General features: G+C 40.1%; 1 protein-coding gene across 8 annotated transcripts in view; it reads right to left on the bottom strand.

The window, feature by feature from the left end:
* Window positions 1–18,270, bottom strand: part of FRMD4B (FERM domain containing 4B) — a 324,296-nt gene that overhangs the window by 104,881 nt on the left and 201,145 nt on the right. For 7 of the 8 annotated variants that reach the window (XM_004738339.3, XM_045077913.1, XM_045077915.1 and 4 more), the window contains 3 exons: window positions 13,953–14,018; window positions 11,700–11,794; window positions 4,954–5,046 (listed from right to left, as the gene is read on the bottom strand). In XM_004738339.3, the coding sequence (XP_004738396.2) occupies window positions 4,954–5,046; window positions 11,700–11,794; window positions 13,953–14,018 (254 nt within the window). Of the gene's footprint in view, window positions 1–4,953; window positions 5,047–11,699; window positions 11,795–13,952; window positions 14,019–16,570; window positions 16,958–18,270 lie in introns of those variants that run through there. The other variant, XM_004738338.3, reaches the window with a different exon arrangement.

Below are 18,270 nucleotides of genomic sequence, written 5' to 3'. Positions count from 1 at the left end.
TTTCTAAGGCTCCATGTTTGCAACAGCTTTGGCAGAAAAAAGGCAGCAGTTTCCCCTCCCCTCCCCCACATTTGTACTAGAACTCTCCAAGTCATGCAGGGAGTTCTCAGCCCTGAGTGTTATATGCCTTAGGGGTACATCTGAGTAGTCCCTAGGACACAGCAGAGGGGACTTGAGCAGGAGGAGGAAAACCGGCAGGAGAGGGAAGACCAGAAGGGGAGTGGTGGGAGGTGGTGTTGGGGGAGCAGCAAAGACTCAGAAGAAGGGAGTAAAAGACTCCAAGACGAGACGTGGCTTGGTGTGGAGCAGGGTGGTACCAGCCTGAGCCACCTCCGCCTGCCCTCCCCTGTCTCCCCTGAGGGAATGGGAGCTTTTCCAGTGAGGTCACACCAAGGCCCTGCTCTCTGATTTAAATGCTTGCATGCTTTCTAGCTATCAAGCTTTTCCAATGTTCACATCTGGGCTGCATTACCAAGGAGGCCCCTGTGTTTGCAGAAGATAATTTACAGCAGCAAATAACAACCCCCCAGCCTGGAGAAGTCCCCCAGCAACCTGGGGGAGTTTGGACTCACATGGAAATGGAGAATTGGTTAAATGAAATATGGTGCATAAATAAATTATGAGGCGTCTATACACCCAGGTGTCACATGCGTGTTTAGCACATATCATTGAGCTTTTGTAACCAAAGAGAAGACAAAGGTTTAATCCAGAAGTTCATCAAGGGAACGCTGAATGCCCTTCACCTTCAGTGTTTTCTTTCTTCCACGCAGAAGCAGCCTGTGTTTCTGAGCTGCTTCCTGGGCCCTGGAGGGAATTAACCAAGAGAAAGTTGCCCCCCTTCTCCAATCCCAGATCTGCAGGACCCCAGTGTTTAGCTCAGGACTCAGTGAGACAATGCACATCAAATATTTAGCCCAGTGCCTGCCACCGGGTTAATACTACATCTCCATAGAGAGAGAACTACTTGAGAGCAAAACTGTGTTTTTTTTTTCTTTTCCACAAACACTACAGTTTTTTGAAAAATTGTATTTTCTTATATTTTTATAGCATTTTGTAAACTCACTTCCTATCCCGATGTCTCTTTTAGTTGTCACAATCAACTTAAACAAGACCACACATCTACTCCATCTCTAGTGCACCGGGTCAGACGTTGGGCCAGGAATGTGGGGGATCTGGGGCTTGGAGGGATATGATTGTCTAGTTTAAAGATTCCTAGGATAATTCAGATATGCACCTCCTCTCTCTGTGGGGAATCACTGAAATGCAATGTACTTAAAAAAAAAAAAACCACTAATCTCTTTTATTAAAGTGACCAATTATTCATTGTAAGAAGGCCATAATTTCCAGAACCTTATCTTCAACCTTGGCTTTTGAATATTTCTGTTTGCAATGACAATAACCACGAGGCACATCCTTATAATGTGCTACCTCTGTCAGGAATCCTTTGTCGTTGTGCTTACACTGCTTTGTGATTGCACCTCCGTGACTGCTTCCAGTTACAGAATGAGTAAGTCACAGGGATGAAAGGTATAGCAGAGGCATACAGCCAATGGTAGAGTAATGGGTGGTGATAGAGGGTAGCGATATTTGTGGTGAGCCCCGGATACAGTATAGACTTCTCAAATCACTATGTTGTACATTTATGTGTCAATTACACTTCCACTGAAAAGAAGAATAAAAAGGGAGGGCTGGTGTATTTCTGAAGAGGGTTGGTATATTTCTGGAGGCTCCTGGAGGGACCAGTATCCAAACAGAGTCAAAAATCTGTCTTGGGTTCCCTTCTTCAATGACTAAAAGTATAGCTGACAGAGGCAACTTCCGAGGGTCAGTGATGTTATCTATGGGGATGTCGGTCTCACCAATGGTTCTGTTCTCTCAAAAGAAGAGGGTAGAGGTCCTCTGAGAGGGACCAGACTTCACAGGGCGCCTCTGACCAGGCCCTCCGAAGAACGACATTCCACTGCATGACCTCCATCAGCTCACTTAATTCTCTGTGGCTTTTGCTTTATCATCTCTTTAATTAAGTTGGAGTAACAACAAGCACTTAATTGGAATAATAACAAAGACTATTATGATCTCACTATACTGTTGGGAGGAAAAATTAAGTGAATTATTAAGAACTCGATAAGGGTTCTGAACACGCAAGAAGTTAAGGGAAAGTCACGCCATGCGATTACGGGCTACTCTCGAGAGATAAGGCTCAAGTAAGTGCTGAAACTCACGGAAACAAGCAGCAGGCTGCTTGGGCATCTCAGGAACCTGCTTCCAGAAGATAGGGCTGCCATAAGGAATGACTGAATAGAAGGGAGACGGAGTTTTCTCCCCTGGTGTTTTGAGACCAAAACTAGACCGCACATCAGCTGTCGGAGGAGTTCACAATCGGATGACTAAATAAATGGTATTGTTAAATTCTCCAAAGACTGAGGGTCTTGCTGACTACTTATGCCACATAAGTAACACGTGTGTGCAAAGATGAAAATGCAAGGATCTTAACCACAGCCTGCATTAAAACATACATAACTGGGAACAGCTTAAGTGCTTCATAGGAGACTGGACCCTAAATTTTGAAAGTGCAAACAAAAAGGATTTTCACAGACACAAGGAGAAATTTTGAGGCTAAAAACAATTCTGTCACCAGGCAACGAGGGTCATCCTTCTTTTTCTCTGAGAAGAGGAGGATGTTAGGGTGGTGGGGAGGGAGGAAGGCTGGGGGAGAGTAAGTTCGTATAACGTGAAATGTTTAGAGTGAAACTATAATCTTTTGTGAGAAAATACATTGACCTATGTTGAGCCATTTTTCACACACAAGATCAAATTTCTCTATGCTCTGACCCGCGTATTGACCAATATGCTCTCTTTCTTACTGCTGGTAAGTTTACATTTGCCTTTTCCTCCGATTCCCATGAACACAAGTTTTCCTTCCAGGAAACTCCTCTGTCTTTCTTTAGGATTTCTGGGCAATTCTCTGCATTAGCTATGCTCCTGGACAAATCACCATTTATGCTACTTCCTTTTTGGGTTTCAAAAACATGTCTTGTGGTATGAAAGAAATTCCAAGCCAACTATCAAAGCAGAAAGAAAAAAAACAAAAACAAAAACAAAACCAAATTGGAGATTGCCAATACTTTATTTCCTGAGTTAGGAGCAGCTACCATTGACAATCACCATTCATATAAAAAAAGATGCTTAAAAAAAAGGTTATTACCATACTTTTGGGTTTCATGGACCAGACTGAAGTAAATGAAATGAAGTTAAAAAAAAATTGGGGGGCACCTGGATGGCTCAGTGGGTTAAACCTCTGCCTCCGGCTCAGGTCAGGATCTCAGGATCCTGGGATCGAGCCCCACATCGGGCTCTCTGCTCAGTGGGGAGCCTGGTTCCTCCTCTCTTTCTCTCTCTGCCTGCCTCTCCACCTACTTGAGATTGAAATAAATAATATATTAAAAAAAAATTTGTGTAAATGAGCATGATTTTGCCAGGTAATCATAGTATAAAAATTCCCAAAAAGAAAAATAAGAAGCTTCCACTACTAGGTCATAAAACAAATCATCTTTCTTCCTTTTCCTCTTTCTTTCTTCCTTTCCTTTCCTTCCTTTCTCTTTTTAAGTAAGCTATAAAGAGGGCGCCTGGGTGGCTCAGTGGGTTAAGCCGCTGCCTTCGGCTCGGGTCATGATCTCAGAGTCCTGGGATCGAGTCCCGCATCGGGCTCTCTGCTCAGCGGAGAGGCCTGCTTCCCTCTCTCTCTCTGCCTGCCTCTCCATCTACTTGTGATTTCTCTCTGTCAAATAAATAAATAAAATCTTTAAAAAAAAAAAAAAAAAAAAAAAAAAAAAAAAAAAAAGTAAGCTATAAAGATTATGAACGCATGTGCCTCTGAACTAAACTCTCCAATTGTCAAACATGTCACAACCCAGAGATCAAGAGTTCCACACTCTACCAACTGAGCTAGCCAGGCACCTCAAACAAAGCATATTTCAATATCCAAAAAATAACACAAGCTCAGAATACAGAAACATTCTTTAGGTTGCTCTAGCTTTCTGAAAACTTATTGAGATTCCTGGGAAATCTACTCCCTTGACTTATTTGATCATATTTGGCTTCAGACAAGGAAAACAACTCACTGTGAAATTTACCATCAAATTCAGGTAGTGTGGGGAGAGCTGCCAGGGCACAGAAAGGGGCTTTCAGCAAAATTGGAACGTTTTACTTCTTAAGTTAGGTACAGGAACGCAGGTGTTACTTTTTATAACATTTTCTTTATTTTAGAGTGTGAATATTTCATGTGGAAAACTATTCCCATCATGGGCTGGCTTTAAGAAATCCCTGATTGAGTTGAACACATCCATTTCTGGAGAAAGAATGTAAGGACGTCCTAGGAACGGGTAAGTGACCTGCCCAAGCAGACAGAGCCAGGGGACAAGTCAAGGACTCCTTACATCCTTCTCAGCAATCTCTCTGCCTGCAAGCTGAATTCAGATTTCTGCACTGTTAAGATAATTCTTTCCATGAGCATTTGTTTGCATTTTATCTTCTATTCAAACTAAAGCATGAAATTGTATAAAATTCAATTCTTGCCGCAGTCTAGGAAACATTCATACATAACGTTTACGTAACAGTAAATGTCTGCCATATTTCAAATTATAAAAATCCTAAAAGTATTCCGAGTTGAAAACAGCCTTATCTATTAAAAAAAAGTACCTATGTTTTCCAGCTTTAAATTGGTCCAAAGGACTTTGAGGCATAAAGGAAGGTGATCCTACCCTTCATCATCAAAGAAAACAGTTCTATACAGTATCTATGGCAACTTCGTCTCCAGACTAAGACAGTAGAGAATTTTCCTCACATAATAATGTTTTGATAGGTCTGTTCTTTTTTTTTTTTTTTTTTATTCTCTAGAATTTTTTTTTTTTTTAAAGGGAGGTGGGAATGCTGGATGTTTCTATGGATACATACCTCACAGCGAAATGCAAAACGGTAGCGCCTGGCTTCTTTGGCAGATCATGGTCAAGAACTCGGTGATCTAACTGTAGCCAGTTCTGCTGACCTCTGTGAGGGCAAAGCAAAGAAAAAGTATTAAACAGAAGGTCAGAGAAAGGTTCAATAACACGCAGTGTTGGCAAAGCTGTGAACAAAGAGCTACTGTCATACAGGGAAGGCAGGTGTATAACATGTTACAGCTGGTAATGAGGCTAATTTAGCAATTACTATCAAAGTTACAAAAGCATCCGCCTTTGAGACAGACTGTTGATTTCCAAGAATTTATCCAGGTAAACCTGCACATGTGAGAAATGGCTCACGTATAAAGTCCCTTACTTGAGCATTGGTTGTAACAGTAAAAAGGCTCAAAACGACCCCCAGATATCCAGCAAGGTGTTGCTTAGAACATGAATTTAAACTGAGCAATGACACACAAGGAAGCCATACAAAAGATGGAGGGTATCTTCACAAACTTACTTTGAACAATTTCTGAGACATGATGTGAAATGGAAAAGCACGGTACATAACCTGAGTACAGCATATAGCCATTTTAAAATGTAAAAATACACACACACACCCATATGAATAAAATATCTCTGAGAGGATAAACAAGAAACTGATACTACCTGGTACCTCTGGAGGTAAAAAACTAGGTGAAAATATATTAATCTTCAAATTCTTATTAAATATGATATCTGAAATACTGCAGAGAGTCAAGAAGGGGAAAACGCCTGGTTTCGTAAAATCAGACAGACACAAAGAACAACAGTACAGCTTTCTATAAAGCATGGGGTTCCATATTCTCGGAGTGCTGTTTCTATATTATGGACTTCCTAATATTTGAGCATGTATTTTTTTATTTACTCAAGAGCATCAGCAAGTCCATGAATATAAATAATTCTCCCTAAATTTTGACCTCTGAGGGATCCAAAGGATGATACTATGGCTTGGGATTTGTTTCCAGGACTTTTCCAAGGCGGTTCAACCAGCTGGTCCATTTTGGACGGTATATTCCCAGAAGGCATAGACTCCATTTTGCTTGCTTATAGAAAGCTTATAAACATGCAAATGGTGGTGGGGTGTCAAATTATAATAACACCTATAATGGGCCACAAGATACTTTCCAACCTTTTTTGGTCTTTGAATAAATCATTTAAAAAACTCAGAAAACTCTAAGCTGTATTCATTATAAGTAGATAGGAAAAGTGAACATAAACAATAATAAGAGTAATAGTAATAATAATCATTAATAACAGTTACTCATAATAATAACAGTTACTCTGTCCCCACAGAGCTGGAAGTTTTTATGTGTTAATGCCATATTTTACAATAAGCTTGCAAAAAAATTGGCAGAGCCAGGATTTGAGCTCAGAACTTACACTACAGGATTTTGGTATATTAGGTGACTGGAATATTGATTGAATCAGCTTTTATAACATTTGGCTGATCTCTGTCACTTATTATTCTCAACACTGGAAAAAGTGTGTCTTTGTTTCTGCAGTTATAAAATGAGGTTTTCGATAATTATCCCTAGATTTCCTTGGAGAAATATTATAAAGATAAATAAGATGATATAAGTGATATGAGGGGATGTTCTAAGAAACACTGCTTGTTTAAAAAATATATTTATATATATAATGATAGGGGGCTAGAAGGTAAGGGACTCTTCTACTGTATTTCATCCAGATTAGAATTGCTGATTTAAAGACATACCCCAATCTCAGACATGTTCAAATATGTGTTTTAAAGTACATAAAATAGTGTATAGTATCGGTTCTTAACAGTTTCTTAGGGAAAATGAGACTCATTTGGACTCGTGCTTTTTGCTTTTATATAAGAAAGATATGGCATTATTATAAGAGCACAATATATATTTACATGAACTTGTATGGAATGATGTCCAAGAATGAAGGAAAGAAGTTGTATAATAACATATATGACATAAATCAATTATATTAACCAAAGACACACACCGAAAACACTATTATATAATGGATGAAATTCTTATAGTTCTGGAGAGATATAGAGCAAACTGTGACATTTGGAGTGGGGAGGCAATCAAAATGGATTGGCTTCAATCATGATATTAAATGTTTTTTATAAAAAGACATTCATGTATATGTACCATAAAAATAATTTTTTTAAAAAGGGTAAGTTAGGAATTAGGTTTTAAAAATCCATTCAGGAATGCCTGGCTGGCTCAGTTGCAAGAACAGGTGACTCCTGATATTGAGGTTGTGAACTCGAGCCCCAAACTGGGTGTAGAGATTACTAAAATAATAATAATAATAACTTCAAAGAAAAAACAACAACAAAACAAACGCATCCATAATCTCACCAACAAGAGTAAATTAGAAGAACAAAAAACTGAAAATTACCCATAACTCTACCACTGAGATATACATAAGGTTAACGTGTTGTTTTATAGTCTTTAAGACTACATGAGATTAAAAAGCACTTTTGCTTCTAACTTGCTTTTCTCAAGTTTTTCCATCAGCAAATTTACTAGAGCTAATCAATGTCTCAAGAAGACAGTTGATTGTACAGTCTCCTCTATCAAGCTGCTCAGCTCAACCCTAAAGCAAGCTTTTTTTTTTGGGGGGGGGGTCTGGAATGGTATCAAAAATGGTATCTGGATGGGTCCAAAAGCCCATCATCAGCTCACACCCAGCAAATGGGATGGTGATCAAAAGTCACAATTGTGTTGTGAAAACTGTTATTTCATCATAAGCAAAGCTTATTCAGCAAAGTCTTTCAAAACAAGAGAATTAAAGAAAAAACGAAGTGGGTTGAAGGGGATGGGAACCATTTTGGTGAACCTCAGGGCTGCTGGTTCTGGAGGGCAAGACTGCCCTCTAGAGGTGAAAGACTGCCGCTGCACACACAACACCAGGAGGTACTTCCAAGTGGAATGAATCTCCAGGAACTCTACCCCACGCTCAACAGGACCGTGGATTTATTTTTGTTGGTCACTATCACTATTTTTCTTATGTAATGGCATAATTCAGTTTTCCATTTCTCTTCTTGGCCTGTGCATGGAGGCATAGACAGTAGCAAGTTTCATTGACAAAAGGTCCCCCTCAGCTTTGTCTTACTCTGTTGAGAGAAGTTCACCAAAGGCAGATGGCTGATGTGGCATCTAAGTTGGAAATTCAATTCAGACAGCATCCTGGGAGGGATCCTACTCAGTGGTTTTATGGAGGCGGGGGAAAGTGAGTGCTGAAAGAAAATACTTTCCAAAAATATTTTCCAGACAAAAAAAAAAGAGCTAGGGCTTGTGACCAAGACATTCCAAGGAGGCACCCTTAGACAGAGCAATTTTCCAGACCTGTTCCCCAGAAAGGTGGAAATGGCCAAATCCCCCTCCACCCTCCCAAAGTCCAGCTCCTGCTTCTTCTGAAAATAAACATAGCTATAGCCAGAAGACACCTTCCAAACTGGTTGTAATTCAAAAATAGACTGTGCTGTCACTTGCAGGGGAGTACACGGGGGAGTATGGAGCCAGGCTTCTTGGAAAGACTACAATCATCAACCACTGTCGCCAAACGAGAATGCTGGAGGAGACACTTGAGTGAGACATTCTTCTCCCAGTAGGGGATTTAGAAAGATATCCCAGAGTAGAAGAGGGGGGTACGTGGCTCAAGGCATTAAAGGAAGTCGTTCATATTATAGCTTTTCTTTCTGAAGAGAAGACCTTACAGCTGAATGACTGATTTATGCACTGTTTGGTTATGCTCACCTGAACTGGGAGTTTTCCCAGAAGCCATCCATTGTGGCCAGGACCCCCTTTTCCTGCCCATCATGAAACCTTGCAGGCTGGGGAACTTGCAACACCAGTCATAAATCATGTAATTCCTGTGCAAACATCCTACAGCAGGGGGTGGGGGGAGGGTGCCTCTCCCATCTATGTGACACACAGGGCTCGCCTATGACCCTGTTCCTCTTACCTCTTGCGCCACCTTCAGGCCGGGCTCCTCACCACTGAGCAAATGCACCACAGTCCTCTCCATGCTCACACACGGAGCCACAAAATGAGTCTTTCCTAGAATGTCATCGCCCATTTCTCTCCCCTCCACCCAAAGTCTGCCCTGTCCTGTCCATTTGTAGTTATTCTCTTGGGAGAATTCTACTCTAGTCATCCATTAGGTCCCTACTGGACACTGAACTTACCACTGTACCAACAATAGCATGACAGTTACCGTTCAGCATGTGCCTAACCGATGAACTGGGCATGCCCTACCGGACTTAACAGTACACAATCCCAGCATCCTAGTACATGTGTCTTATCTAGTCCTTATTATGTGAAGGTACCATTATTATGCCCGATGTATCAAAGAGAACACTGGAGTAGCGGAGATGCTAAGTAACTGTCCTAAAATCTCATAGCTACCACAATTCTGTAATAGCCACTCCCTGCCTCCCTCTCACCCTTCACGGGCACCACTTTCTTTCTTACTCTCTATGTTCCAGTCATACTGGATTTTTTTCCTTTTTTTTTTTTTAAAGATTTTATTTATTTATTTGACAGACAGAGATCACAAGTAGGCAGAGAGGCAGGCACAGAGAGAGAGAGAGAGGAAGCAGGCTCCCTGCTGAGTAGAGAACCCGAAGCAGGGCTCAATCCCAGGACCCTGGGATCATGACCTGAGCCAAAAGCAGATGATTCAACCCACTGAGCCACCCAGACGCCCTTGGATTTTTTTTCTTTCTCAAAAATACAAAATTAAAAACAAAAAAAACAAAAAAAACCAAAAGTCAAACTCTGTCTCATCTCAAAGCTTTCGCCCTGGCTTTTGTCTGGAATGTCTCCCTCTACGTACGCAGAACGGGATCTTGCTTCTTATTAAATGTCTCCTCCTAGAAGCCTTTCTCGTCCATCCTATCTAACACCCCTCCCAACTTTTCTTCATTATAGCCACGATCATTTTCTTCTATGCACTTATCATTTCAAGTAATTTCTCATTTATCTATTTGTTTACTTGTTCTGCTAGACCATACCATTGCAATATAAACTCGGTGAAAACAAGAACTTTGTCTCTGTCATGCACAGCTAAATCTCTAGGACCTAGAACGATGCCTGGCATTTCATGGGCACTCAAGAAATATTTGCTGAATGAATAAATTACTATTCATGCTTTTCACCTCTATTCTACGTGACCTCTCTAAACCACAGTGTTTCAACCAGATAGCTTAGCCATTATGTGTTTTGGGCTTCATGTAGTGTTTGCAATTATTGCATGTACAATCACTTTCAACCTGTGTGTGTGTGTGTGTGTGTATTTAATCACTAATTTACATGCACTAACCTTGTATTTCCAGCTAAGAGTATGTGGTCAATGGATGTCTGCGCTTCCTATTTCCTCCAGCAGAGGACCGATCATATAGGGTCTCAAATAGTTGTTGGGTAAACTGATAATTTTGTGCATCAGAGTGAGGCGGGCAATGTCTAAGTGTGTTTTTTTTGTCCAGTGTACTTCCGATTCAGGAAGCATCCTGGGTCTGGGATCGGAGTTTTCAGGTTTTTCTGTCTCCTGACAAGTGGTTTTGCCCAGCCCATGGAAGGGTGTGTGTGTATGTGTGTGTGTGGCTAGACTTGTGGCCCACCCAGGCTGAAAATAATCAGAAGCAAGGTGTTAAAAAAAAATTAACCCCATCTTGAAATTATTTTCTGCCTGGTTAAATTAAAGAACTGAAAAAAATTTACATTGGGAGAGTTACAGAAAGAATGCTGGATAGTTGGCCAATATATTTTGTGTCTGGAATGCATTTGCTTGAATTTTAATATTTGAAGAACTCTTTGGATATTATCCCCACAAAGAGGAAAAATTCCTCTGATAATCTATCAGGTTGCAAATAACTTAGGCAAATGGGACTGTCAGAACACACACATACACACACATACATACACACACACACAGAGGAAAGAACTGGTAAGACCAAACATTTTTTTACATGGAGATTTAACTTCTTATGAGTCTATTATTATACACATGCTTCATTTCAGAAAGCATTTATATTATTGATAAATATATGCTTTGTCCAAGTTGGCATAAAAAATATAAGTAGAAGAAGAAAAAGATTGTAAAGAGGTAACATAAAATGACATGGGGGGAAGTGAAAAAGGTCATTCAAAAAATTTAAAACATTTTTTTAAATTATTTTTTTAAAGATTTTTATTTATTTATTTGATAGACAGAGATCACAAGTAGGCAGAGAGGCAGGCAGAGAGAGAGAGGAAGAGAAGCAGGCTCCCTGCTGAACAGAGAGCCTGATGCAGGGCACGATCCCAGGACCCCGGGATCAAAAAAGGTCATTTTTAATTAAAAGTAGAAACACATTTTTCAGGTGGGCCATACATTTGCCTTTAAACTTTCTTGCCACCAACACCCAAAACATTAAATCTCGTTGCAGTATATGAGTGAATACAGACCACACATACATAACTACAGTATAAAAACTGCAGATAGTCTCCCAAGAACAGCAACTCATTAAAACAGATTTCTAAAATATTAAGATAATATTTTGGTGTTTAAAAATGATCAGTATTCCCTTACTTCCCCCTTTGCAATAGTCCTAGGAGAAAAGTCTCAGATAATCTTTATAACTAAGCAGGACATATTCTAATTCTTGGAGCATTTCTGCCCTTTTCGGCTGATTGTGAATGACAAGAAGCAGGTCATCCCCGTGAAAGGTAAACAAATGAAAATGATTAAAACACTCACGTGTCATCTGTAAATGTTATTCCAAAGTACTCCTTTTCTTTCAGGTTGAAATGTGAAGCCACGAGGTCCAACAATTCTCTTGATAAAAGTTTGGGCTGTTAAAATAAAAGGATGATCAGAAGCTACAACCCTTCTCTGCCCCAAATAGTTTGGAGAAGTTTTGTTTGCTTGTTTTAAAAATTTTTAAAAAGATTTTATTTATTTATTTGACAGACACACAGAGAGAGAGAGAGAGAGCGCACAGCAGGGGGAGTGGCAGGCAGAGGGAGAAGCAGGCTCCCCTACTGAGCAGGGAGCCCGATGTGGAACTCGATCCCAGGACCCTGAGATCATGACCTGAGCTAAAGGCAGATGCTTAACTGACTGAGCCACCCGAGTGCCCCTGCTGGTTTTTTTTTTTTTTTTTAAAGATATTATTTATTTATTTGAGAGAGAGAATGAGAGAGAGAGCATGAGAAGGGGGAGGGTCAGAGAGAGAAGCAGATTCCCCATGGAGTTGGGATCCTGATACGGGACTCAATCCCGGGACTCTGGGATCATGACCTGAGCCGAAGGCAGCCGCTCAACCAACTGAGCAACCCAGGTGCCCCTGCTGGTTTGTTTTTAAATACACCCCGCCTCGTTTTGCTATTTATGTTAATCAACTACACATTTTCCGAGAGATTGGGAAGGGGAAGAAATTGTAACAGAAACCTCAATGAGATCATCGTTTTCCTGTATTTTGCAATTTAGTTCAGTACCTTATTTTGTCCTCTAGGGAATAGTATGTTTATTAACTTGATGATACTTTGGAAAAATACTCTTTTTTATATAGTATGATGTTAGTGACCAAGTCAAAGAATATAAAACACCTCACCGTCTGGACTGTACGAATAACTTTGCTTCGTGAGGGCTAGCTGAAGATGCTGTTAAGGTTGTGCGGTTACAGATAAAACTACTACGCTACTCCTGGTTCCCATTTACTGCACTGAACTCCTTCTATCTACTGTCTCATTTCATCCTTACAAGGAGCCTATGAGATAGGGGGTTCTTATTGCCATTTTAGAGATGAGGGGACCAAAGTCAAGAAAAACAAACACCTGACTTGATGTTCCGGTCAATGAGGGCGGGGAATTGAACCTAGTTCCTTCTGATTCCAAAGCCTGAGCCTTTCATTTCTCTCTAGAGCAGGAGTGATTTTAGTCATTGTACTGATGATCATCACCAGTCTTTACTAAGAACTTATTTAGAAGAAGGATGTAATCTATGAGCTTTTGAGAAGCACTGGACGTGGTGTCAAGGAGCATGATTTGGAATCAGAGGAAACATCCAGAGTGAGAGTGGGGACCTGATTTGGAGGGACTCTGAAGAAAAGGGGGATACACAGGACGGCACCTGCATGGGCTTTTTTTTTGAACTTAGAGCCAAACAACCCAGGGCTCATTATGGTGTTTTGGGAGTTGGATGTTTGCTGTTGGGGAAGAAAGATGGTCATGATTAAAAAAAAAAAAAAGAAGAAGAAGAAGAAAGAAATAGACAGAAATCTAGATTAAGAGGTCTACTCTGGTGAAACAGTATCGACTACTATTTTCATTCTAACTGAAGCCTAAGCATTGTGGGTGAGAAAGGAGCCTCTGAAGAGTTTAGGTTTGGTCAAAGGAGAGAGTTCTAGCTGTAGCTACAGCTTTGACTCTCAGAGGGGGTTTTCACAATTTTTTAAGGCCCTTGGTCCACAGTGTGGGGTAAATAAAGAGAGAAGGATCAACAATTAAAATACCACCACTCATATACTCCACGTATTTTACAAAAGGATTTCATTCACATATAACGTTTACCTTGGTTTTAGTCATAATACTATGAGGAAAACTAAGCCTTCTCCATCTCTGTTCACAGATGATGATACTGGGTATTTAGCTTGGACAACGTTGTGTAGCAAGAAGGTGGCATCATGCAGATTTGCAGCACACAATAACCTTTTTAGGGAAACATGATGGCGTCCAGCTTACCAACAAGAGGTTCAGAGAAGTCGTCACTTCCTGGGGGTCACACAGCTACTGAGTGTCAGAGCTGAGGTTGGAACCCAAGGGTCTCAAATTCCTGTCACCAGACCATAACTACTCTTACACGTAGACCAAGTTGTCTGACTTTGAAGCTCTTCTTTTGCCCCTCAAATGATCCCCAGTCATTGGCAGAAATAAGTGAGTAGCCTGACCACGGGCCACGAGGCTCACAGAGAGAACCAGTACAGGCTGTCTCTCTGCGATCAACACCTACCTGAACCAGCAGCTCCAGTCTCCGGTCATCCAGGAGGTGCACCTGGCAGTGCCTGCCTTCTGTCATCTGTGGAGACAAGATAGCAAGGGCGGCATCAGGGCTGGTGCTGGCAAGCAGACCCTTGAACTTGATTCATAATTTAGTTTACATGTGATGTCCTCGGCCTAAAAATGGCTTCAGTTGAGTTACTCAACAGCCTTGATCCTAAATAGGACTTACTGTTTGGCGTTAGCTCTTGAATTCATCAATAGATGAATTAATTTCTTCTTATATTTAAAAGAAGAAAAAAATGAAAAGTAAAGACAAATCACTATGTTGAAAAAATTATGCCCATAACAGTGCACACAGGATTATACTATGAAAAGCTGGTTTCCTTCCCAGAGGAAACGACTATATTTTTCATTGAATCAATATTGGATTTTTCAAATGAAATTGCCTATATTCATTGATATATTTTAATAAATATAATAAATGCACGATTATAAAGGAAAACCTATGACATTAGAGTTAAAATGGAAAGTTTCCATCTTTGAAATTTTGTCCTTTTTTTTTTTTTTAAAGATTTTATTTATTTATTTGACAGAGAGAGATCACCAGTAGGCAGAGAGGCAGGTGGGGTGGGGGGGAAGCAGGCTCCCTGCTGAGCAGAGAGCCGGGACAGACACAGAGCTTGACCCCAGGACCTTGAGATCATGACCAGAGCTGAAAGCAGAGGGTTTAACCCATGGAGTCACCTAGGTGCCCCAATTTCTGTCCTCTTTATAGCATGTCACTACTGTAATTTAGAACAGTTAAGACACATAGTTAAGAACAGCATATGTCAGTATAAATTTCCAATTATATTTACGTTTTTACCACTATAACTGCAACACTGGGAAATAATCTCTATAAGATACTTCTTTATTTACTTATTTTTTATTTGATTTCATTTTATTTTTTAAGTAGGATCCATGCCCAATGTGGGGCTTGAACTCATGTCCCTGAGATTAAGAGTCATATGCTCTATGGACAGAGCCAGATAGCTCCCTCTCCCTATAAAATATTTAAACAATGCACAGAATACAAGAGCCCCCTTAATTAACTCATGTTCTAAACAGTTTTATCTGCAGAAATCACCACCCTGTCAGTTTGAGGAGAATCAGCACAGACTGTTTTAACATGTATGTTCAAATACATACATGTACATATTTTCAAAAACTTCATGATAAATGGTTTGCTTTGCAATGTTATTATACTGGACATATTGTTTTGCAAATGAAGCAAGTACTGTTAATATTTGTGTGTGTGTTTGTGTGTATATAACTATCCATAAATTTTATATATGACTGTGTGTGTGTACTGTGATTCTATATGTATACAGAAACATACACACATGGTATATACTCTCATATATTTGTATTATTATTAGATTATATATTATTATACATAATATTGTATATATTTTTATATATATATATTTTCAACTCAAGTGGAATTAGGCTCTTTTTTGGTGATCTTTCCAGTGTCAACACATAGAGACACAACTGTACTCTTTTTAATGGTTCTATAGTAACAAGTGGACATGTAATAATTTAATGAGTCTCCTGCTGAGACACACTCAGATGTCCTTCAGTCCTTTGCTATTCTAAACAATGTCATGGTGAACAATGTCTACCCAACTTTGCCCATGGATGAGGAAATTCTGCATCACTTTGAAAAAGGATGGGCAGCATTTTCTCTCTCAGCTGTTGTACCAAACTATAAGACTGGAAACTCAGATTACATATAAACCTAATTTAAAGAGAAAATCATTCCATTACGAAGCACCAGCTATAGACTTCCCATTGTTCCAGGTGTTTTATACATATCATCTCTGAGCTGCAGTCACCTGTGGATTGCTGTGACCTTCTCCAATTTAACAGATGGGGAAATTGAGGTTCAGAGTGGGGTAAGTGATGGTTTTTCTGTGTGAAAAATACTAATTATTGCATTTACATTTTTGACTAAACTCTGCTCTAAAAGTCTGAAAACTAGCTCCGTTGGTTAGATCACGGTATTATGGAGACATGGTCCATAGAAACCACTGAAGTGGTGTGGAGAAGTGAGAGGGCAGGCTTTTACTTTGTTCCATGGCCCCTGATTATGTCCTTAATTCAGCAAAGTACACACTTTTGGTGGCGAGGAGAAAGGGAACAAATATTTGTTTGTTTCAGGTACTAAGCTGGGCACTTTATGTACATTATTTCATAAAAGTGCCACAGAAAATCTATATGACAATATCCCCATTTTACAGACAAGGAAACTGAGGTACAGAATTTAGTAATTTATCCAGAGTTAGCTGAGTAAGAAAAAAGCTAAGTCAAGATTTAAATTAAGGTCTATCTGAACAACAACAAAAAAGTCACCTTTTATTCCACTATTCTATTCTACGGGAAGAAAGAAATAAATGTGTCAGTTCAAATCACTGTACTTCTCTCGTAAAACCCACACAAACAAACCCCAAATACGTGTACTATGGTGAGAGAAAATAAAATAATACTCAGGAGACCAACTGACAGAACACGATCCATTAAGGAATATGTCAAAACTCATAAAATATTTCAAGTTACTCTGTTGTTGCATAACCCAAAGGAATTTACTTTCTGATTTTCAAAAAGCATCTTTTTTCCTTTCCACCGTAGTTTGCTCGGACTTGTCCATTTTCCTTCTGTCAACACCTCATCCTACCCGAGAGAATTAAATAGTAAATGCTTTTCTGGTGAGTCTGCCCATCTCAGGATAAACACCGTGAGTGGTGGCCATATTTGTACAACTTGGTCCTACCCCTTCCGCTTCAGGCTTCAGCTGATTGGACCAGGGAACAGACACCTGGCTCAAGCTGAGCCAATCATATCCTCAGTCCAGGGAATCCGGAATTGAGGCTGAGAGGATGGGGCCGCTCTCCTCTGCTGTGTGTGGACAAAAAGGAAAGCCATCTGCAGAGAGAAGGAAGGACACAAGCAGCTGGAAAGAGGCGAGAGAAATCAAGCAACCTGAAGGGGAAAGCTTGAGAGAGTTGCTGTCAGCTTTCCTAATGTCATTCTAGTCACTTGTAGTCACTTCTGCTGCTTTGGGTGAATTATTGCTCTTTCGTTCCATGACACACCCTCGTGTTCTTTTAATAAGTTCTTTTATTAAGACTTTTTTTTTCCTTTCTGAAACTAACTCGAGTTGGATTCTGCTGCTTGCAACTAAAAGCATCTTTCTAAGATACTATATATATATATATATATATATATATATATATATAAATGTTTGTATTTTATATTTTTGTAAAAATATATTTTATATATAAAATATAAAGCACATTTTTATTTTTTATATTTATTTTATATAAATTTTTTTTTTTAGAGTGGGGAGGGACAGAGAGAGAAGGAGAGAGAGAATCTCAAGTACGTTCTCCACTAAACATGGAGCCCCATGTGGGGTTCAATCCCAGGGCCCCAAGATCATGACCTGAGCTGAAACCAAGAGTCAGATGCTTAATCAACTGAGCCACCCCAGCATCCCAGATACCACAGGTACCCACACATAAATCAGAACAAAAGGTTACCAAAGGATGGGCTCCCCAGATGATACCATTACTATGATCAAGTCATCTAGCATAATCACAGATGCACAATTCACAAGTACAACAGTCAGGAGAAAGGCCGACATTTGGTGGGGAGAACTGAACGGACCTCTCAGTATGTGAAGTGATAAGAGACCATACAGGACAACTGGAGAAGCACAGTGGAGGTGAACTGAAGGGAAAAAAAAGTTACAGTCTTAAGCCCATGTTGGTACATCCGTGCTCTTTCCTCCATGGGAGGATGGCTTCTCCAGGAGGCCAGAGTACTGATTTTCTTACTGCTAGTGATAGAAAGGCCTGTCTTGGTCCCTTACTTAAATCAGAGGTTGGAAGGTGGTGGATGTATTTTGTTATGAATAAATTTTTTGTTGGTGATATCAGAAATCAGAAGATGCCGCTGAAGAAAAATTGAGACGGAAGGTTTGGAAAACACTGGGCCGCATTTCCTCCGTGGCAACACTGGGCTGGGGAAGACGGGGTACAGCAGCTCCCTCTTTAGACAAGGTTTGTGGTGTCTGCCTCACCCAAATTTATTATCTGCCAGGTTCCTGGGAGTCACATCATGAGAATAAGGAAACCCCTATTTAAGTTCACAAAGTGCCAGAGAAGAGACAAAACCCACATCAAAGGCGGGCCTCCTGTGTACCAAGCCGAGTGCGTGACACTTGACCTTCATTAATGTCTAGTATTTGAACCTCTAAGTAAGCCTCTGAAAGGGGTATCTGTATT

This window comes from Mustela putorius, unplaced genomic scaffold, assembly GCF_011764305.1.
Source record: "Mustela putorius furo isolate JIRA1106 unplaced genomic scaffold, ASM1176430v1.1 tig00000095_pilon_pilon_pilon, whole genome shotgun sequence".
NCBI lineage: Eukaryota > Metazoa > Chordata > Mammalia > Carnivora > Mustelidae > Mustela > Mustela putorius.
The sequence above is the reverse complement of the archived record's forward strand: the minus strand, read 5'-3'. Positions and strand labels throughout refer to the sequence as shown.